Source organism: Lissotriton vulgaris, chromosome 3_1, assembly GCF_964263255.1.
Source record: "Lissotriton vulgaris chromosome 3_1, aLisVul1.2, whole genome shotgun sequence".
Taxonomy (NCBI): domain Eukaryota; kingdom Metazoa; phylum Chordata; class Amphibia; order Caudata; family Salamandridae; genus Lissotriton; species Lissotriton vulgaris.
The window spans coordinates 1,821,464,419-1,821,487,248 of record NC_141689.1 but is presented as its reverse complement, the minus strand read 5'-3'; the positions used below and the strand labels follow the sequence as shown (position 1 = coordinate 1,821,487,248).

Here is a 22,830-nt window from a genome sequence, read left to right as displayed (position 1 = left end):
TAGTCATTTCCCCTTACTCTGGCACTGTAAGGTCTTTGCACGAGCACACACATCGCACTGACCCACCCATAAGTTTACATCTTTGGACAGCGAGTCCCACCAGAACTGTCTCTGTACTAAAAGTACTGTTTTCTTTATGCCTTGGTGACCTGACATTGGGGAAGAGTGACACCACTCAAAGGCCTTTTTCCGGCTTTCAATTGTAGGCAAAAACAACCTGTTTTATACAAACGGCATACCCTGTTTAAGAGAACGACCGGGTTCTTTGCTACTCCATTGAGTCCATGCAGCCACGGTCTTTTGCCTTTTAATCGTCTCCAGAAATGCCTCTGCGTTCAGCACACATATCACCATGGTTGGTTCGATGATGGCCTCCATCGGAGGGTCAGACTGTACCAACACCGTGTCACCCAAACGAGACAAAGTGTCCGCCTTTCTGTTTTCAGTGCCTGGACGGAAAGTGATGATGAAATTGTATTCAGCAAAGAATAACATCCACCTCATTTGCCTTTGAGACAGATGCCTTGCAGTTCTCATATATTGCAGGTTTCGGTGGTCTGAATACACTGTCACAGGATATGAGGCCCCCCAAAGATACTGCCTCCATTCTTGGAATGCCTTTTTGATAGCCAGTAGTACTTTTTCAGCTATTGTATAGTTCTTTTCCGCCTGGCTCAGTTTTTTGGACAGATAGGCCACCGGATGCAGTTGACCTGTTTGTGGATTCCTTTGAAACAAAATAGCCCCTACGGCCTCATCAGAAGCGTCTGCCTCCACGATGTATGGCAGATCAGGTTGCGGATGTGCAAGAATAGGAGCGGAAACAAAAGCCTTTTTCAGACACATAAAGGCAGCATCAGCTTCAGGAGACCAACAAAACCCCACCCCCTTTCTAAGAAGGCGAGAAAGGGGTGCAGCTATGCGTGAGAACCCATCAATGAATCTCCTGTAATAGTTAGCAAAACCCAGGAAGCATTGGACCTCTTTCATAGATTTTGGTGTAGGCCAAGAGTTGACTGCTTGCACCTTGCGTTCTGCCATCTGTAACCCTTCAGGACACAGCATAACTCCCAAGAATTCCACATTCTCCACTCCAAACTCACATTTACTGAGCTTACAAAACAATTTGTTATCTCTCAGCCTCTGCAAAACCTGTTTGACATGATCCAGATGAATAGTGACATTCTCAGAATAGATTAAAATGTCATCGATGTATACCACTACACTGATATCCACCAGGTCTCTCAGTACATCATTTAGGAAGTACTGGAACGCTGCTGGGGCGTTACATAACCCAAAGGGCATGACTGTATATTCATATAACCCGTAGCATGTTTTAAAAGCAGTCTTCCATTCATCCCCCTCTCTCATCCTCACAAGATGATATGCCCCTCTGAGATCCAGTTTGGTGTATATCCTGGCATTCCGTACCTGATCTAACAAAACGGGAATGAGGGGGAATGGATATCTGTTACGGACTGTGTTTTTATTTAACATTCGATAGTCCACACATGCCCGCAATTCCCCACTGGATTTAGCAATAAAAAACAAAGGAGAAGCAGCAGGGGACTTGGAGGGTCGAATAAAACCTATAGACTGGTAGTGATCCAAATACTCCTTCAAATGTTTAGTTTCAGGTACTGACAATGCATATACACAACATGTGGGCACCACTGCTCCTTCAACTAAATCGATACAACAATCATATACACGATGAGGGGGTATCTCATTGGCCAGTTGTTCACTAAATACATCCTTGTAAGACCGTAATTCATTAGGTAACAGGACATCCTTTTCTGCTGCAGTAGCCACCTGAAAAGGAGTAGATAACTCCACAGCCTGAGTAACTGGATGCAACAACATGTGTGCCTGGCAGTCAGGTGAGGGGAACCGAAGCTTCTTTTCCCTCCAATCAATTTCAGGGTTATGGTACGACAGCCAGGGCATTCCCAAAATGACTTCGTATTGAGGGGCCTCAATTATGTTCAAAATCAACCTATCTAGCTGTTCCCCCTCTGGTATATCGACAGTTAACAATACCTCTTCCGTTTGTTCTGTTATCAACCCAGATTTCAGGGGTTTCCCATCCACCGCCCACACTTCCTCTGGGTGTTGTCGTGGTATGATTTCAGTGCTAGTAGGGACACCAACCCGCTATCAATAAAATTGCCAGTAGCACCTGAATCGATCATGACTAGCACCTGATGTACTACTTGTTGGCTTTCCAAACACATAGACAGGACAATGTGCGATACCGAATCACGAATAATCTCACAAACCAAAGAAGGCAGTTTCAAAGGGGCCTGAACTCCTCCTTCTGACCCAGCATTGCCTAGCTCAGTGTTTGACACGGCCAATCTCTTCTTAACCCATCCCCCCGTGGTTTTGGGCTTCGTTGGGCATTCCCTCACATAATGACCTTTCCTCCCGCAGTACATACACAACCCTTGTGTTCTACGGGTTTCTCTCTCTTCTCTAGTTAACGGAGCCCTCACGGCTCCTATTTCCATGGGTTCATGACTGTCTGCAACTCCCACGGGCCCCTTCCTACTCAGATACTCTAGCTTAGGAGGACCCCTTTCCCACTTTTTCCTGTCTCCTGATCGCTCCGTCATCCTACCATCCAATCTTAATGAAAGACTAATCATGCCTGCACAGGTAGTGGGCTGGGGATCTATTTGGGCTATGACGTCCTTCATCCCATCTCTCAAACCCTGATAGAATATAGACATCTGCTTTTCCTCTGGCCAGGATGACTCCGCTACCAACCGATTAAGTGACCAGTTCATTCCGTCCCTGTCTTAATTCCAACAGTTCTTTATCTGCACTAAAAGAAGTGGTTCGCCGATCGAACACTTTCTCGAATTCGGCTCTAAATATCCCCCAGTCAGATAATATGGCATCGTCTTTTCTCACCAACGGGACAGCCCAATTTGCGGCATCGCCTATCATGTACGAGATGGCGAATGCCACTTTTGAATGGTGATTGGGAAAAGACGCGGGTTTACATGAGAAATGCATCATGATTTGGGTCAGGAATATCTGGGTCTTCGAAGGATCCCCAGAATACCTTTCGGGGCTTGCCAACGGTATGGGTGGAGGCACCGTAACCTGAATCCGTGGATTAAGAGTGGCTGCATCAAATGGATTGCCTGCCATCCTATCCACTCTTTCTCTTAAAGCAGTGGTCTCTGATCTAGAGGCTGTCAGCTCCTGCTGCATTACAGCAAGAGCTTGTAAGACATCCTCAAGCGTAGCCATGTTTGTTCACCAACGCATCGGGCGAAGCTTTTAACGTGGGCACGTAATTCTGTCAGGGCCCGCTCCGCAGGATACGATTGATGAACAAAGGGGTCCACCTCCCGATGTTACCAACACCCTGGATGTAAAACACAGGGGGCTCGAACCATCAGGCGAGGGATAAATAGTGAAAAGAGACCGGGGAAGGGAAAGGGTCAGCAGGGACAAGGGATCTGAAATGACAAAACATAGGAATTATAGCACAAGTCTATGTTGAAGTCTACTCTCATAAATTCTCTCTAGAACCCAAATACCTTATGAGGCTGTACACTTTCCTCCAACCATCATAAGACAGATATAGTCCAGCTTCCTGCAACAGAACACAGTAGTTATTACACCAATCGCTAATCTCTACACCTTCATACCAGCTCTTTACCACCAATACACATACACACCATATCATGAGGAATAGGACTGTTCATATGACCCCATAGACTTGTAGTCCTCTACTTATTCAATGCAGTAGAGATCTCTTCCCCCGTAGTTCATAAATCATAAAGAGTTGAAGAGAGGAAGCTCTATAATCACTCCAAAATGTTATTGTTATATAACTGAGAAAAGGTCAAGGAAAGAATAATGAAACAACCCTTCCCACTTCCACGTAGCTGAACGGTAACGTGTGGTTGCGACCACCACTACGTTCCGCTGCAAGCAACTATCACCTATACTCCAAAGCACTGGCGGTAGGTAGTTGTGACCACCACACTACCCCAGCGAAAACGTGACCAAACACACCCTCGGTGTTGATAAACGGAACAAACTCCAAGAACAAAACGAAGATCACGGCAACTGGCAGCGGCCGCCGCTCAGTTCCGCGGAAACCATAAAATCAGTTCCCCTTTTAGAACCAGCACGCGACAGCCGACGCGTATCCTCCGGCACACAAACGGGGATACTTGCAACAACAGGAAATACAGCGCGCGAGCAGAGCGGCTCCCAGCGGCTGTAATGCCCGCCCCAATACCTCACAAGAACGAGTGATGTCGAGTCCTTGGTTCCAGCCGGTTTCCACAGCTAACCGCCGCAGCATTCAGGCACCTCTCCAATCTCGATAGAGTCAAAGCAAAGACTCAGAATTACGTGCAACTTCCTTCCTGTGTCCATCGCCCATATACTTCCTGAAACAGATGCTCATGGGAAATGTAGTTCCTTAACAATTGGGCAGGCGCGGTGAGGCTTCATCCTGACAAATAGTGGGAGTGGCAGATATATTTGAAGGCAAGGAGGGTCTAGGACATTCAGATTTTAATTTGCCTATAGTTTACTTTTTAAGAGGTAATCGAAGTCTGGAAGCAATATAATCTCCCATGGGATCAGCAGGAAACCGTTACATGGAATTAGGGTGGTGTTTGAGCTATGGCTCTAACATAAGAACACCTTCTGTGTCCAACACAATTTTTGCCCCAAAAGGATGATGTGGCCGTGGGGCCATGTTTGATATCTTATGCGGATGGGCTGAAAAAGGATCTATTTCCATAAAACCATCTTTGTCATCATGCCTATCTGGTGGTACAAAAGGGGGTGGTGATGGACGGAGCATCTGAACCAATCAAACACTCACACCCAGTCAACAGATCTGGGTTTAATCCATCACCGTTCTTTAGCCCACTCTGCCACCCCAGTTCAGACATGGCCATATGCAAATCAGTCTGACCCTGTGCCTCATGAGGACAGTCCAGGCAGAACTGCCAAGCCATGCTTTCCCTGGACCGGAAACACGCTTCCTAGGATCCGTTTCTGGCATCACAGCCGTCTTTAGCCAGGCTTGCTTGAATCCAGTGGCAAAGTGAGCAAGGGACTCACGTCTGAGCATACCCTGCCAAATTATGGCGAACAAAGCGGTACAAAAGTCGGTGGTGATGGACGGAGCATCTAAACCAATCAAACACTCACACCCAGTCAACAGATCTGGGTTTAATCCATCACCGTTCTTTAGCCCACTCTGGCACCCCAGTTTAGACATGGCCCTATGCAAATCAGTCTTACCCTGTGCCTCATGGGAACAGTCCAGCCCGAACTGCCAAGCCATGCCTTCCCTGGACCGGAAACAAGCTTCCTAGGACCGGTTTCTGGCATTACAGCCGTCTTCAGCCAGGCTTGCTTGAATCCAGGGGCTATCATGCCTATCTGGGTCACCTAAGTCATCATGTATGTCGTTAATATTAAAAATGCAAACTGGAGAAGATTTTTTTGTAAAATCTTTTAACTTTAATTTACATTTGGAAGCTATCACCTTATTCACCCTGTTAATAAGAGGCTTGGGATGAAACATGTCCTCATCCTTGTGTGAGGAAGCCTCCCTAGACACCATCTCCTGTAATAAAGGAGAGCTATTTAACTCTGTAACGTCTTTGGAAATAAAATGTCTATCTAAAAAGGGGTTAAAATGAAGGAGGAGGAAAGATAACGTTGTCCCCTCCCTAAGGGCGTGAACACACAGAGAAAATCCTGTCCAAAAAAAGGGATAAGAGGTGAGGAGGAAGGAGAGTCGCTCCCCTAGGAGGGACCGATACTCCGAGACTCTGCATTGGAAGAGCAGCTGACGACCGGAGCTCAAGAGGAAAGGTTGCCTGAACTCGGGACCAAGAAAAAAGAATGCCCGCAAATGGGAATAAAGTGCAATGGAATGTGTGAACTCCTGTGAGGCAAACCTGATGAGAGCAGTGCCTCAAACGCAGTAGCAAAATGGCTAAGGATGTCGAGGATGCGTAGCCAGCGCGCACCACACACAGCGTATGAGGGACTAAACAGCAATGTTACACAAAACGTCAAAAGAAAGGGAACCAAGTTATGGCAATAACAACATAATTACTATGAAATACAACCGCCACTACAATATGAAGTAGGTAAAAGTAATTAATAATACTTATCTAGACAGCAACCTGCAAGAAAAGAGGACTGTTCACAGTCAATATAGGTATTAAAGGTTATGGTGTTCCTATTGGTTGTTACTGTGAAGTACATTTTGGATCCCATTGGCTAGTTGTGCTTAAACCTCTTGGGATTTGCTGTTTCTCAGTACTTCTTGGCTGCTGCTATACAAATATTTGCAAGATTAGAAGCATAAAAGGAACCTCCGCTCCTGCAATAAAATTAAATAACAACTAACTAATTAAATACTTCACATAATCAATTGCTATTTAAATATCACATTAATATAAATAATGTATAAAAAACAAAATTATTTAGTATTTAAAAAAACTTCACATCCTATTCCCCTACAAACAGAATAACCCACTACTAAATTATGAATTGAAAATTAAACTGTAGAAAATTTAAATTATAAAGTACAATTTCAATGTAAAAAAGTAATTACACAATAAAACGTAAACTATAGTTAAAAAATATAAAACAATTAATATAATTATACTAATATCTAAAATATTATATTCTCTGATAAAATAACATTTAATAATTACATAAAGTAAACAATATTATATACAACAATATTTAAGAAAACAATTTTATATACCTACAAAACTGTATTCTCACCTTCTAAATCATGTCCCACAATACTTTTGACTTGATGGTATTTTTGACACAACATTGTTGCACCTCAATATTTTTTAAACAATATATTTTTCATTCACCCATAGACCATCTTTACTATTATTTTCAGCCAAGCATGCTCTCAGCTCTTACTTATCCAACAGCAAAGGGCAAATGCATATACATGTGTCCCTTTTTGATAGAAGAGATCATACAAAAGGTAGGGACTCAATATGTCCCTGTAAGATACATACTTTGTTTCATTTCACTAGTCCCAAAATCAGCCCAACATTTGGATCTTGAAAAAGCCTGAACAAGAGATTCTGCAATGAACTTAAGGGCTGCCACAGAAGCTGAGTTATACCACAAATGTACAACATTAAAAAGGAGACCTATGGGTAACTAGGGAAATGAGAACCTACCTCTATCTCACGCCACATTTAAAATTTCAAAGATGAAGACTTTCCAGGCGCAGATGGGGGCAGCCTGGGACAAAGTGCAATTTCTTCTTGTTTTGCTAAATTACATTCAAATCCTACTTGAAAATTAGCAGTGGACTGTGGTAGTTGAAATATTGTGTGATATGCACTACTTTGAGCCTAATCTAACCAGCCAGGGAACAACACTTGGCCATGTGTTAATGACATTAATTTCATGGAGGATATCATTATAAACAGCAACTTGGTGGCACTTCCATCATTCCATTTAATCCATGTAAAGCATAAATAGTAGAATTCAGTTTACTCTAAGTGTCAACAGATGTAATCTCTGACCACATAACTACTCCATCCGCTCATCTGGTTACTTCTACTTTGTGGCTCTATCAATGTTTAATGCTCCGATTTGCCACGTAGCATTTTTACACTTATCTCACCTGCCTCAGCCAAAAGCCACCCCCTCAAATTAACTTGGATTCAGAGTCAAATAATTCTTTATATTTTATTTAGTAAATACTGAACAAGTATATTGTAAGTCCATAACATAACAGTTCAGATGGAGAGAGTCACTGGCACACAGAAATACTGGCAGGTGTACAGTGGGTAAATCGAGAGGAAATGCTATCGGCAGGGCAACATCGGCACTCCCATCCTGCCAGCTGCCTCAAAACGGCAGGAAAGGAAAAAGTAAACGATAAACACATTTTATTATTGTTTTACTTTTCCTTTCCTGGGGGTGGGGCCATGGGGATAAAAGACTGCAGGAGAAGTGGTAAGTGCACTGTGATCAGTGTGCATGACTGTTGGGTCAGCTGTCTCAGGCCAGCCAAACCGTCATGCGCACTGAAGCTGTCTCCAACCCTAGTTGCGTTTCTGGGTGCAGACAGCAGGCACAGACTCGCAGTCTCAGTGGGAGCGCAAATTTAGAGCGCTCAGGCCATTCTTGATGCTGCTTTCAGGAGAAAGAGATCAGCATAAGGATTGGCCAGGGTGGAGTCTGGGAGCCTGTGCCTGTGGAGGAGAGGACCAGAACAGCGTGACGTGGCTGGCTTCAGGTAAATTATTTTTAAATTGTTATTTTTTATTTTGTCATTTGTCATCCATCGTCCCCAACCCCTTTCCCCTCCCCTGCCTGCCACTCTTCGACAATACCGGCCGCCTATTGGATATGTGGAATGTGGGGCCTCGCGGGTGTTCCCTGCCTGGAACTGGGGCCTTGCTGGTGTTCCCTGCATGGAACTCAGGAGCGGGGAGGAAGGCAGTTGCTGCCGATTGTAAATGGTGGATGGAAATGAATAAAGGAGCGTCTACCTGCACCCTGTGTCCGGTTCCTTTTCACTGGCGACAAAAGGTCTGTCCATCTTCCCTGCATTCCCAAGCTGGCCTCATCATTCCTGTGGCAACTGGCGTGTCAACTCGAGCTGTCAGTTCCCCTCGGTGCTCAGAGGTTCTTGCCATGGCTTTCCTGCACTGAGTGAGGCGTTTGTGGCACTCACACCACCCTGGTAGGGCATTTGCCTGTAGCATTGCTGTTTTGGAGGCACCGTTTGTCTGTGGGCCTGAACCGTTGGTCGGGTGACACGTACTACACTCCTTTTTCTGTGTTGGTGTGCGCGCACGTCCCCACCCCTAATGTGCCCAACTTTCCATAGAAAACACATGTTTTGTGTGCAATGTGCCGCCATTTTGGATTGGGCCAGAAGTCGCATACTCATATGCGGAGGCGAAATAGCACATAATCTTCCAGTGACTAGTACCCTATTATTGTCACCTTACCTGCGCAACATCGGTGACAGGCACACCTATCTTGCACCAAGTACTGTATTATGTGCATATTTTTGTTGGAATTTACAGTTTTGCATTTTTTGCGAAATCTTTATACATTGTTACTAGTTTTTTGGCACCCACCCACGCAAATTCACAATTGATCAAATTTCTGCACCTCCACCATTTTTGCAAACAGCTGGCACTCCCCCTATGGTCTGGCAACTGTGAAGGACACTTTTGAGGCTTATTTAGAAGTCATGGACGGTGATACCTTTACTTTAAAAAGAAGAAGGCACTTTTAGTCTACAATTTGGGTGCTGAAGGCAGGAATATTTTGGAAACCTTACAGTAAGAAGTCGTTAGCACCCATGTCAGTGGTGGTAATGACGGCGATTCCATGTTAATTAATGATTACGCATCCATCATCAAAACTCTTGGCAAGTGATTCAACGCCAAGAAAATGTTTGTGTTGGAATGCCATAAATCTTGGCAACGAGCACAGATTCCCGGGGAATCAATTGATGATTTTGTCGCTTTCTTAAAAACGTTGGCCGCCACTTGTAATTACAGGGAGTTCAAAGACGAAATCATTTGTGATCAACAAATTGAAAGAACTAGCAATAAGAAAGTTCAAGAAAAACTACTCTTGAAACTAGTCTTAGACTGGCCAGGGGTATTGAACATTCACAATTGTGCATGCTCTCTGGACTCTGTGGAATAGCTCATTTAATTTCCACAATGGCCCCCCAGCGCCTTGAGACCCGTAAGGGTGAGTAGTTCGATTTTTACAAAATATGGATTTACATGCAAGAAATGACCGATACAGCCAAGTTTGATGAGGGTAAACTCTTAAGTGCCAAATGTGTTTCCAAACCTGCCATGGGAAGCTCAAGTCAACATTCAGACATGACTCCCAATAAACCACAGAATACCAAGACTCTAACCAGTAAGGCCAAATCCAACAAGTCTGAACTGATGTGTTTTAGATGCAGTAGCAAATCCCATCGAGGATATTTTACATTATTTTTTTGCTCTCAATCAGGCTTGTTTCAAATATGGTAAAAAGGGATATCTTGCACGGATGGACAAAGCGACATCTTCTCACCAACCCTCAATGCTCAACGTCAAAGCCATTGAGAACAATCTAGACAGTTCAGGTGAGGAGAACTCACTAATGTTATCTTCTTCATCTGTACACACTGAGGTGGAACTAGGAGTATCTGTTTTGCTGGAATCTCGCAGGAGAAAACCTCCAGTTTGTGTGGTCGAAGTGAACAAAAGGAAAATCAATTTTTTAGCTGATTCTGGTTCTCATTTTACACTGATAAATCATAAGGATTTTAAGGAGTTTGAGGGCATACAGTTACAGCATTCTAGTATAAGATCTTCTCTTAAGGGGCATGAGGGTGGGTGGTTTAGGGAAATTTGAAGGACGTTTGGTGTTTGAAGGGAATTCTGCCACTGGATCCACTTATGTAGAGAAAGAAGGTGCAAATTTGTTGGGGTGGCATGAGCAAGGAGAGTTAGGATTAATTTTGGACCCTAACCATCCTGACATGGCAATATCAAAGCAGAGAACAATGGAATCCTGTGGTGTATCCATGCCAACTTTTGCATACTGTACGGAGATTGTTGGACATTTGATGGCTGATGATTGGGTCCGTAACTATCCCGAAGTGTTTAGCAAACATTTGGGCAAATTGAAGGACTTCTAGTACAAAATCATTCTTAAGGATTCTGCCTGTCTGATTGCCCATAGAGTGCGGAATGTGCCTCTAAGTTTGCGTAATGAGTTGAAATTAGAATTAAAAAGGTTGTGTGACACAGGGATAATTGAGCCAATTGAGGGTCTGAGTGGTTGGCGCCTCTAGTTTTGGCGTGCTAAGCTAACAAGTCCATGAGACTTTGCGTGGACTTACGTGACCTCAACTCCAAAATTTGGATTGATCACCAACCCCTGCCAAACTATAACGAAATGTTGGCAATGTTGGATGGTGAAAATTTTTCACCTCCTTAGATGTTTCCACAGCGTACCATCAAATCGAGTTGAGTAAGGATTCTAGACATCTCATGTCTTTTTTGTCATGCCCCATGGTGCTTACTACTATGTATGTATGCCTTTTGGTTTGGCATCAGCTTCTGTGGGTTTTCAACGCCTAATGGGTAGTTTATTTGGAAACATCTTGGGGGTGGTATTTTTTAAAGACGAAATTCTGATTTATGGTAAGACAGAAGCTGAACACAATGCCAGAGTGAAAGGGGTTCTGGATATTGAAAAGTCAAGTGGCCTAACTTTAAGAAGTGATTAGTGTACATTTTCCAAGAAGGTGTTGATTATTTGGGTCATCAAATTTCTGCCAAGGGTGTGGAACCTAAGATGAAAATTTTGGATGCCATAGAAAATGCTCCCAGACTTGTTGATAAGGATCAATGGCGTTCTTTTCTTTGCTTGAATGAATATTACGCCAAATTTGTAGGGAATTTCTGTGACAAACTTTTGTGTTTGCGTGTGTTACTGAAGCAGAACAATAGATTCGTCAGGAGTGTGGAATGTGAAAATAGTTTTGAGAGCATCAAAAATTAGTTTGTGTTGACCCGACCTCTGAAGACATTTAACATAAACGGTGTAACTATTTTGTCTGCTGATGCTAGTGGCATTAGTCTTGGCCCTGTCCTTATGCAGAGAAGGCAAGATGATTCTGAGGAGACCATTGCGTTTGCCTCACAGGCTTTGCAAGGGTCAATGAGCACTCACTCCACCATCAAAAGGGAGGCTCTAGCTTTGTGGTGGGGTGTGCAACATTTCAGGAATTTCCTTTGGGGGAACATTTTCATCCTCTGAACTGACCACAAGCCCCTTGTGGATCTTTTCATCACTAAAGATGGTGGTAGAACTACCCCACATATTGCCATGTGGCAGTATAGATAGCAGGAGTTTCACTAAAAACTTGAATATGTGGCTGGTGCTAAAAACCTTGTTGCTGATTGTTTAGCTAGGTTACCCCAGATCGATACTACCCCATGAAATTGATTCCTTATAGGAGAGTGGGAGAAGAATTGTCAATGGTGGAAGGCATTTAGCGCAGAGGTGGTTTGTTGGTAGTTACCTGCTGTTTGCGTAAGAGAATTTTGAACCTGCCCATGAAGATCATCTGGGGATTCGTGCCATGAAAAGGAGGGTGAGAGAAGATTATGGTGGCCAGGAGTGGAGAGAGCTATTGAGCCCTTCTGCTGTGGATCCAGTCATTGTCTAAAACGTCCCATGGTGTAAACTTGCTTTTGAGATTGCGGGATCTTTCGGAGTCACGGGTTGTTCTCCCAAATATGTCTAAGTATTGGTAAATGATATGTCCAAGTGGCCAGAGGTGAGGTTTGTCGATAACGTGATTACTGAGGTTGTGATAAACTTTCTCAAAGATGTTTTTTTCAGGGAGGGATTTCCTGAGGAGTTGGGGACGGACAACGGGACACAACTGGTGTCCAGGAAAATGGAAAATGTGCTTGCGGAGAATAGCATCAGAAATGTTCTGACGTCCCTTCACCACCCACATAGTAATGGTTTGGTAGAGCATTTGAACCGCGTGAGCAAGGATCATTTGAAATTGGCCTTTGTAAATGGGTTGCATTGGAGGCAAGCGATCAAAGGCATGTTATAAGCTTTGAGGACTACACCCCACACCAGTACTGGGGTTTCTCCTTTTACCCATTTGAGAGGTAGAGTGGCTGGATCTAAATTGAACAAGGACTGGATGTCCAGGAAATCCGTAGAGGAAAGGAAGTTGGATGGTGTGGTCGATGTGAGGGCTGCTGTGCAGAAGAAGTACTGTAGCAGAGATGTGTGTAGCAGAGCATCCCCAGTGTGTGTTGGCGATTGGGTGAGAATTAAAAAACCTGGTTTCATTCGCAAGGGGTTGTCACGTTTCTCTGCATCTGTTCGTGTCAGGGAAGTGAAGGATTGTGTGGTCATTTTGGAGAATGGTAAGAATTGGAATAAGAGTGTGGTTTCGGTGGTGCCCAGATCTAAGGCTGCCTATGTGAATCTTAAACTGGGTGGACAGGTAGATTCCGGTCCAGCACCTTGTCTGAGTGCGCCTTCCAATGATCATGGATGGACTGACCCAAGCCCTTTGCACCATAGCAGGGTGTCTTCCACGGTTATGTCAACACCTGCTAGATTCAAGGATTATTGCAGGTTTTAAGTGTACTTTTATTTACTTTTATTTTTATTATTTATTTTTTTCCGGCATTTTCTTGTTGTTTCTCCACATGTTCGCTCTTTCGTGATTTCTCTTTTCATTATCGCAACTTATTTTTCTCTTTGTTCCGTGATGGGAGGGGGGTGTGTTGGGTATGTGGTATGTAGAATGTGGGGCCTCACGGGTGTTCGCTGCGTGGAACACGGGAGCGGGGAGGACGGCAGTTGCTGCAGATCGCAAAAGGCGGATGGACATGAATAAAGGAGCGTCTACCAGCACCCCGTGTCCGCTTCCTTTTCACCGCTACTGGGCAATGCCCTATGCTTCCCAAAGTATGCACCCCTGTTTGAAACCTCTTTTCAGACAATGTTCACCAACAATTGGGAAGTGTGCCCCTATTTAATCCTCACCAACATGTCAGACTATACAAGTGTAATGGCTTTCAGGTGTAATGAGGAAATGCTCCATTTTTGTAATTTTTGCCAATGAATAGTAATATCTATTCCTTTGAAAATCGTCCGATAAATTATAAAACAAAGCAAATATCTTTATTTTCCATTGTGAGGTTGTGCAATATCCTAACACTTATAAACCTTAAGGTCTCCACTCTTTATAATTGCCTGTAACATTGAGTCTGCCTGGGAATCTGGTATTGTAAAATGATTTAAACATGAACTAAAGAAGACAAATATGATGGATTAGCTTTAAAGGACCAATTCGAATTTCATTGGGTACTGGTGCCCCATCTGCTTTCGTGGACTTTGTCATTAATTTCACCTCTGTTTTTGCAATGACAAATTCATTTTCTGAACTACAAAATGCATCTTTTTATGTTCAACGTAGAGGAAAGTTATATGATTTCCATAGTCTTCTTTCAGAGGCCGAATTACTATTTGTTTTTGTTGTTTCTTTCTTTAAATAGCTCTCTATTAGGCTTTCGTAGTGCTATCCGATATACAGTACGTTTGTAGCATTTGTCCACCATGTGTGTACAATATACTATGGATAATTAAATGTGCAGTATAGTTAGGACAAACAGGAGCCGAGTGATAACATAACAGTGCAACTGTAATGTTATAGAAACCCAACCTTAACCCTTCTACACCCTTCTGCTATTCTTGTAACCCACTCACATGCGGTCGTCTCCCTGTTGTTGTGTTAGACATAGTTCGTTCGAATTACAATTTGTGGTGTAGTTCGTGTCCAGATGATTTATAAAAAGCTAAAACTCATTTGTATCATCCCCTTTGAGATTTCCTATATTTCCAGTCATCACTGCTACTGGGTTAATCTTTTTTTCTTACAGACCATCTGTTTGTAGGCAGATCTTAAGGCAGCAGCTGTATCGCTTGCTGCCACAGTTATTGGTGATTTCCTTAACCCCTTTAATTTCCGATTTTATTTTCTTCCTTCTGCTTTAGTAATTGGGGAAACCCATACATTGGAAAATGAAACTGGAGCTCTATGATTATGACTAACCGTATCCGACCTGTGGAAAAAGTCTAATAAAGGGTTTGTTACCCAAATCCCCTTAATTCCGAATGCATGACATGCCGGTGCTGCTTTACTAAACAAGAGATTTTTTCTACACCTGCATTTTGTTTCCCATTCTGTAACTTCGCCTAAACCTGCTAAAACCCTTCAATAAATGTTGTGCCACCCCCATTTCAGTTTTTTTCTAGTACAAATGATAAAAAAATTCATCCAAAATGAGGGCCTGAAGTACAAAATATTTTTTTCGGTCTCAAACAGTGGTTCTGAGCACAACTGTAAAGTGTTTTCTAGAATGTACAAGCCCCATTTTAGGAGTCTGCAAATTATTACTAACTCAAAAAACGGGTTTGCAACTAAATATCGAACTACTATTTAAAATGTGTGTGTTGCCCAAAATCTGGTCACAAAAATTTGAAAAGTTACAGACTCCCGAATTCGGGTAGCACGTCATTCATCCACGGACACCTGGACAGGCAGACGTCGCAGAGAAGCGCCGCCAACTCTCAACCATCACAGACTAGTTCTCTGCAAGAAAAACAGTCTGTATTTTAAAGCAAACTTTATTTATGCGATCATAGATAAGGTGGTTGTTGTGTTGTGGGCCCTAGACCCACATAGTGCAGAAAGGACGACGCAGACGCTGGAATATGGTACAGGTAACTAGCCCAGAGCAAATGCACCTGAGCTTTTTTATATGCGGGGTCACCTGACTAGTGATGCCCGTGTTGGATGGGTGAGGAGGTGTACGTGTGAGCCAGCCCTCGGAGGAGTGGCTGGAAGAAACACTAGACTGTGTCCAACAGGACACAACATTCCTCCCAAATTTTAATAAAACGAAAAACAACTAACAAGAGTCCAACCTATGGAATGGAATTAGAAAAACAACTAAAATAAAGGAAGTCTCACAGTTCAGAGATGTAGCTCGCAGGACAGCGGTGGACAGGTGCAGCTGGGAGCACCTGGACGTCTTGGCACAACCAGGTATATCTGGGGACGAACACAATGCTGATGATATCTGGAAATTTCAGCTTTGCTTCAGTTGAGGGATGGTCCACCTACGTGATGTTAATCGGTCCAGCGTACTCTTGTTGTGAGGCAATTAGTGTCTTATTGTTCAACATGGGTGCATCAGGAGCGTATAGATGAGTCCACTGTAACACACCAGACGGTTGTGTCGCTTGATCCTTTGACGACAGTCTTGGCATTGTGTGATCTGTTGATTCTCTGTTGCAGGGCCTAGCTGCTTCCTGGAATCCATTGGTGGGGCAAAGTAACGTCCATTTCTCACGCTCTGGGAGGCTTCTTGGATGAGTTGCCCTGGGACTGCATATGGGCTGCGACTCTGGAGCCGCTTTCTATTCACTCGTGCAAACTTCAGTGGTGGATGGGTTCTGGTCAGAACTTGCTCCGGCTACCAGGGTCAGGGTGTGCGCCAGTTGAAACAGATGGTCAGTATATCTTCAGATTGTCGCTTGGTATGGTAGATGGTGCAGGACTCCAGTTATCGTGCTTGATGCTCCAAGGATGGCAGTGATGCACATGACAGATGATGGAGGGGCTGCCATAAGACGATTCGTACAACAGGTGGTGATGAATGGCAGTGAGTAGGGATGACTGGCGAATCTTTGCAGTCATGATACTCGTCAGACACTTGGTGCAGCTCTTCTGATTTGGCATTTGTGTAAGCAGAACATGGATGCCCTTTTCTTTACGCAGCCAGCAACAGGTGGCAGGCAGTCACTGAGAAGAATGACGTCCCCGCACCCCAGTGGCTGGCGTGTGTTCGAAGGTGCACTCTGGTGAACGGGCGTCCCTCTGTTGACTTTCACTACGCACCAGTTGTCGTCTGCTTTCTTGTACTTGGACCGTTAATGTCCTATATTTCTCCACTCCTTATCTTTTCTGAAAATGTGGCGAGAAAGCCATGCAAACTTGTAGGGATCTCCTGCTTACTCCGTCGTGTTCTCATTTGCTCCAGCCAAATACCTCTCACTGGTCTGGTCCTGTCAGATAGGACAGGGCGTCTTCTCAGGTGCGTCCACCGATTTCAGGGTCGGTAGTGGAAGTAGGCATGCTTTGAGGGATCTGTATATTTCAGCTGTATTTTAGGGTTGCTGTGGGATGTAAGTATATCCCTTTTCTTGCGTCAGTAGTGGTGACGCGGCACTCGCCAATATATTGGTTGGATTTTATGACCAGTATTCTGTGACCTTGGTTTGGTACATAAGCCCCCAGTCCCATGGTCTGGGACAAATGATCATTTTTGACCAGATGTATAATTTCATAACTAAATGGAAAAAGGCATTGATATAAAAGAATAAGAGTCGAAAAATGAAACTGTTCCCTGAAAAATAAAGAAATGGGCGTATCAAATAGATGTATTCGGTGCAAGCTGACAATTAAGCCCACATTAATAAATGCACTGCAACACTTCCAAACATTTCACACTTTTGTATCTATTTTTTGTGCAGGTGTTGACAATTTTGGAATGCTACATTCCAAGCACTTCTCTATCAATCAATCAAGGAATTTGTAGAGCGCGCTACTCACCCGTTAGGGTCTCAAGGCACTGAGGGGGGTCGCTACTGCTCGAACAGCCAGGTCTTGAGTTGCTTCCTGAAGGCGAGATGGTCCTGTGTCAGCCGGAGGTGGGTGGGGAGGGAGTTCCATGTCTTGGCTGCAAGGTAGGAGAAGGATCTTCCTCTGGTGTTGGCCTTGCGAATACGTGGGACAGTGGCGAGGGCGAGGCTGGCGGAGCGGAGCTTGCGGGTAGGCGTGTAGAATGCGAGGTGGTTGTTGAGGTACCTGGGGCCTGCATCGTGGAGAGCCTTGTGTGCGTGGGTGAGGAGTCGGAATGTGATTCTCTTGCTGACGGGGAGCCAGTGCAGGTTCTTCAGATGGGCATAGATGTGGCTTGCAGCGGGGGATGTCCAAGATGAGTATTGCCAAGGCGTTCTGGATGCGCTGCAGTCTTTTCTGGAGCTTGGCTGGAGCTTGGCTGTGGTTCCGGCGTAGAGGGTGTTTCCGTAGTCCAGGCATCTGGTGACGAGTGCCTGGGTGACTGTCTTCCTGGTTGCGTTGGGGATCCATTGGAAGATTTTTCGGAGCATGCGCAGGGTGTTGAAACAGGACGATGAGACGGTGTTGACTTGCTTGGTCATCGTGAGGGAGGAGTCCAGGATGAAGCCCAGGTTGCGTGCATGGTCCATTGGCTTGGGTGCGGTTCCCAGGGCCTGTGGCCACCAGGAGTCGTCCCAGGCGGAGGGCGAGGGTCCGAGGATGAGGACTTCCGTTTTGTCAGGGTTCAGCTTCAGCGGGCTGAGCTTCATCCATTCTGCGACGTCCTTCATTCCTTCCTGGAGGCTGGCTCTGGCGATGGCGGGGTCGTTGGTGAGGGAGAGTATCAACTGTGTGTCGTCAGCGTAGGAGATGATGTTGAGGTTGTGTTTGCATGCGATGGCTGCGAGGGGGCTCATGTAGAGGTTGAAGAGGGTGGGGCTGAGCGAGGATCCTTGTGGGACGCCGCAGATGACTTCGGTAGCTGCTGACCGGAACGGGGGAGGTGGACTCTCTGGGTTCTACCGGCGAGGAACGAGATGATCCATTCTAAGGCTGCGCCTTGGATTCCGGTGTCGCTGAGGCGTTGTATCAGGGTGCGGTGACATACCGTGTCGAAGGCTGCTGAGAGGTCCAGGAGGATGAGTGCGGTGGTTTCCCCGTTGTCGAGCATAGATCTGATGTCGTCGGTGGCTGCGATGAGGGCGGTCTCGGTGCTGTGGTTGGCTCGAAAACTGTGACGGGTCGAGGGATCCTTTCATCTCGAGGAAGGTGGAGAGTTGTTTGTTGACCGTCTTCTCGATGACTTTGGCAGGAAACGGGAGGAGCGAGATGGGTCGGAGGTTCTTGAGGTCCGTGGGGTCCGCAGTGGTTTTTTTTCAGGAGGGCGCTGAGTTCGGCCTGCTTCCAGCTCTCTGGGAAGGTGGCTGATGCGAAGGAGCTGTTGATGACGTCGCGGAGTTGGGGTGCGATGATGGAGTCGGCTTTGTTGAAGATGTGGTGTGGGCATGGGTCGGTGGGGGAGCCGGAGTGGATAGTGCTCATAGTGCGGGCGGTGTCTTCGGTGCTGACCGGGTTCCAGGTGCAGAGGGTGGCGGTTGGGTGCGCTGGTATGGTGGTTGGGTCGTTGGTCTGTGCGCCGAAGCTGTCGTGTATGTTGGCGATCTTGCGGTGGAAGAACGAGGCGAGTGAGTCGCAGAGGTCTTGCGAGGGTGTAATGTCGTTGTTGCTGCCACTGGGGTTGGAGAGCTCTTTGACGATGCAGAAGAGTTCCTTGCTTTTGTGGGTGTTGTTGTCCAGGTGCTGTTTGTAGGTGGATCTCTTGGCGGTCCGGATCAGTTGGTGGTGCTTGCGGGTGGCGTTCTTGAGGGCTGTCATATTCTCTGTTGTCTGGTTCTGGCGCCAAGTTTTCTCCAGGGAGCGGCATGTTTTCTTGGAGTTTATGAGGTCGTCCGTGAACCATGAAGCTTTCTTGCTGTGGGGCCTGCTGGGTGGTTTCTTCAGTGGTGCGAGTTCGTCTGCGCAGTCGGTGATCCATTGTGCGAGGTTGCGGGCTGATTCGGTGGGGTCCGTCGTGATGGTGGGAGGGTTCCGGCTGAGGGAGGTGGTGAGCTGGCCGGCGGTGATCTTGCTCCAGCTTCCGCGGGGAGTCTGTTGCGGGTGGTGGTGGGTGGTGGTTTTCTTGAAGGCGAAGTGGACGCAGCTGTGTTCTGTCCAGTAGAGTCCGGTGGAGTGGCTGAAGGAGATGTGCTTGCTGGAGGAGAAGACGGGATCAAGCGTGTGGCTGGCGTAGTGGGTGGGGGTGTTCACCAGTTGCTTGAGTCCGAGGTTTGCGAGGTTGTCCAGCAGGGTGCTGGTGTTGCTGCCATTGTTGTTCTCCAGGTGGAAGTTGAGGTCTCCTAGGAGGATGTAGTCTGGGGAGGCGAGGGCGTGCGGGCTTGCGAAGTCTGCGATGGCTTCGCTGAATTGAGTGCGTGTACCTGGTAGTCTGTAGATTAGGGTGCCTCTGAGGGTAGTCCTGGGGTCGGTGTGAATCTGGAAGTGCAGGTGTTCGGTGGTGGGGAGGGTGTCATCTGAGTTGGTTGTGATGCGGATGGTGTTTCTGTGGACGATGGCGATGCCTCTACTCTGTTATGCTCTCCCCTAAACTATGGGATAACTTTTGTTAAAATCACCTGTGAAAATAAGCAATCAGTGCTGTCAATTCAATCAATTTATAACAGCACTTTTGTGGATAATATTGAAAGTGGCATCATAACAGACCATGTTGGATAAATATATTGAGTGAATAAGTCCCTGGGCATTGTTGCTAGAAATCTGAACTATTCGTACATACCTATTATAAGTAGGAATTACCTTACCAGACACAGTAAGCACATTGGTAGCATAGATAGTCAAACCCGCTCTGCCTTTCACAGCAATGACACTAATAGGACACCCACTAAAGCCTAACAAATTGGTAAACTCCTTGGCCCAGGACTCTTGTAGACCCAGCACATCAAATTGAGCAGCAAAGGTCAATGATGCTTCTTCCTAGACTAAATGTCCCCACTCCCTACATTGTATGATAAGATATCCAAAATACCAAGTTTAAACATACAGGGGCTGAGCAGCTATAGTTCATGTAGAATGGTTATGACTACTTCTCGGCTCTAAAGCTGTTCCCAGCTCACTCCAGTCCTGCTATCCTCTTCGTAGAATCTGTCCTACGCTACTTGAGTAAGCGACACTTCTACTCCCTGGTCGTATGCAACTAATCCACAGACTTCTTCCAATGAGACCAGAAGGACAGGTGGCCCCAACTGCCCCTTTAGCCTTGGGAGACTGGCATTAGACTTCATGCGGGTGATGGAGAAGAATGATATGAGTGCATGAGGGTAGCAATCCCGATATACCCTTGCAATTTTATTCTTCAGGACAGCAAGACTGACCTTTCATTAATTTAGTTTAACTTCAAACAAATTGAATTTAGTTCATTCTCAGTGAAACAAATGTGTTGGATCTGCATGAAGTGGTCGCCTTGTTCTTTTTGTTCCAAGTGACGTGTCCAAGTTTGCAGAAGACTCAAGTGGAGGCTTACTTTTAAACACTTCCTCTCCAGGTGCCTTTTTCAATTCAGGATAAGACGATGTCTTTCTGAGTTCCCCTCCTTAGATGTTCTAGATTTTTCTTCTTCGGTCGTGTATTCCTTATTAATGTGAGCAATAGAACCGCCCAAAAAATGGAAAAATCTGATACAAGAGTGGCTTTTGGGCTCCTCCTTCTTTGAGAAAGCTTCATAGCCCTGGCTTTTCTAAAGATAGTGGCATCGGATAATGGGGGAGAGCAGGTCGAGTCTATAGCAGCAAAGAAGACGTATCTCTACTGCTTGGGTAAAAGATCTAAATTCTTAATTAAGTGTGCATTTCCTTTCTTCGAAACCGCTTAAAGGGGGAAAAAGTAATGCAAAACTCCATTAATGAAGGGATACAAAGAGAGCCATATTACACTCATATGTGGATATTATAATAGCAAATATTCTAAGAATAAGAACATTGATTTTCAAATAGAAGTGAATTTTTAATAATTGATTAAGTCTGAAGCAGTGAACTGCGCTCGGCTCACGGAGCCTGCAGAGTTTTCCGTACTCCAGGATACGTGGAGCTCGCAGAGTTCCGGAAAACTCGTGGAGCTTAAGTTTTTTCTTTGCGCATGCTTGTCAACATCAAGTTGGTGAGCATATGCAAGGAAAATTCACCTCCTGGTGAGATTTTTTCTCGTTTGCGATCGTCAACGTCAAGTTGGTGAGTGCAAGCATGAAAAATCAACCTCCCAGCGATATTTCTCAACGCGGGCAATCGGATTTCTCAATGCGAGTGGTCGCGTATACTCTGGACTGATCGCGTTGAGAAACCGTCTGTTCGCGTTGGGAAAGCTGCCGTTTGAGTAAAAGCTGCCGCTCGAGCTGCAGTAAGGAAGCAGTGCCCGCTTGTGCAGTGCATGGTGCCCGTTTGCGATGATTGCACAGTGCGGACAAACACCTTGTGCTGGAAATCACTGTGAACAGCTTTTATCTAACGCACTCCGTTGCTTGCGGAGCTCCGCGTAGCCAGACAGAGTTCTTTCGTACTTTGCGGAGTTCCGAATAGCAGAACTGTGCTAACTCTGCCCAGGCTTCAAATTGATAAGCCATTGTTTGGTGAAAAATGATTCTATCTACATAAAATGTAAAACATGTATTCAGGTGGAGGGGGTGGTTTGGGGAGAAGGCAAATGCATTTTCATTAAATGCAAAGCTCAAGCCAATGGAAAAAATGTTGATGTAGTAGAAATGAAAGGCTGAAGTTTTGAGACAAATTTATAGCATTCATATTGCAACTCAATGTGATATTTCAGAGATAAAAAAGATTGTGTGGGGACACTTAAAGGTAATTACTGTGGCTTTTTCATGCTACAGAGAACCTCCTTGGTGCAATTACAGATAATTTATGACTAAGTAAAAGGAACACCATGATTTAAAATAATAGATCTTTATGGCCTCATTAGGCACTATAACTTTGCTGTTTGAAGCTTAATAATATAACAGTGGTGTCTTATGCAGTGTACCTGTCAGCATCTGTAAGTTCTCTCCAACCCAAATGTTGTCTCTGCTTTCTATGCCTGTTAAATCCATCCAATCTCAGGGACATGTAGTTTGTCTAAGGCTGTGATTTGAAAATCTGTTTAATTGTTCAATTTCCCGTGTTTCTTCCTACAAAAACATTCTCAACCATTTGAAATGTCTTACAATGGGCTTGAAAGGTGCAGAATGTAAAGATGTAAAATGTGAAAGACAGGAGAAAAGAAGGAAGATATTTAATACATTTTGAAAAACAAAAATTGGCAAAACAAATAGGTCTTGGCTCTAAAAGGCCAAGCTTTTGACTTTGACAATGCTTATTAGCATTTGCATTAATTAATCCCAAGGTAGCTATAAATGTGCCACAATGCATTAAATCTCATGCATCATGATGCATGCTTATGCATGTGGACACATAAAAGGCCATGTTGGAATTAATTTTTTTATTAAAGAAAAGTAATTCCAAGATGGTGGCCAATGAATAGTCATGTGT

At 45.0% G+C, this 22,830-nt stretch overlaps 1 protein-coding gene across 1 annotated transcript; it reads right to left on the bottom strand.

Moving 5' to 3' along the window:
• Positions 1 to 2,772: 2,772 nt before the first annotated feature.
• LOC147728496 (protein LDOC1-like) lies at positions 2,773 to 3,261 on the bottom strand. The gene has a single exon (XM_086963807.1). The coding sequence runs from the start codon at positions 3,259 to 3,261 to the stop codon at positions 2,773 to 2,775; it is 489 nt and encodes a 162-aa protein (XP_086819933.1).
• Positions 3,262 to 22,830: the final 19,569 nt, after the last annotated feature.

Coding starts and splice junctions, on each gene's coding strand:
- LOC147728496 (XM_086963807.1), bottom strand. CDS start 3,261: ATGGCTACGCTTGAGGATGTCTTACAAGCTCTTGCTGTAATGCAGCAG.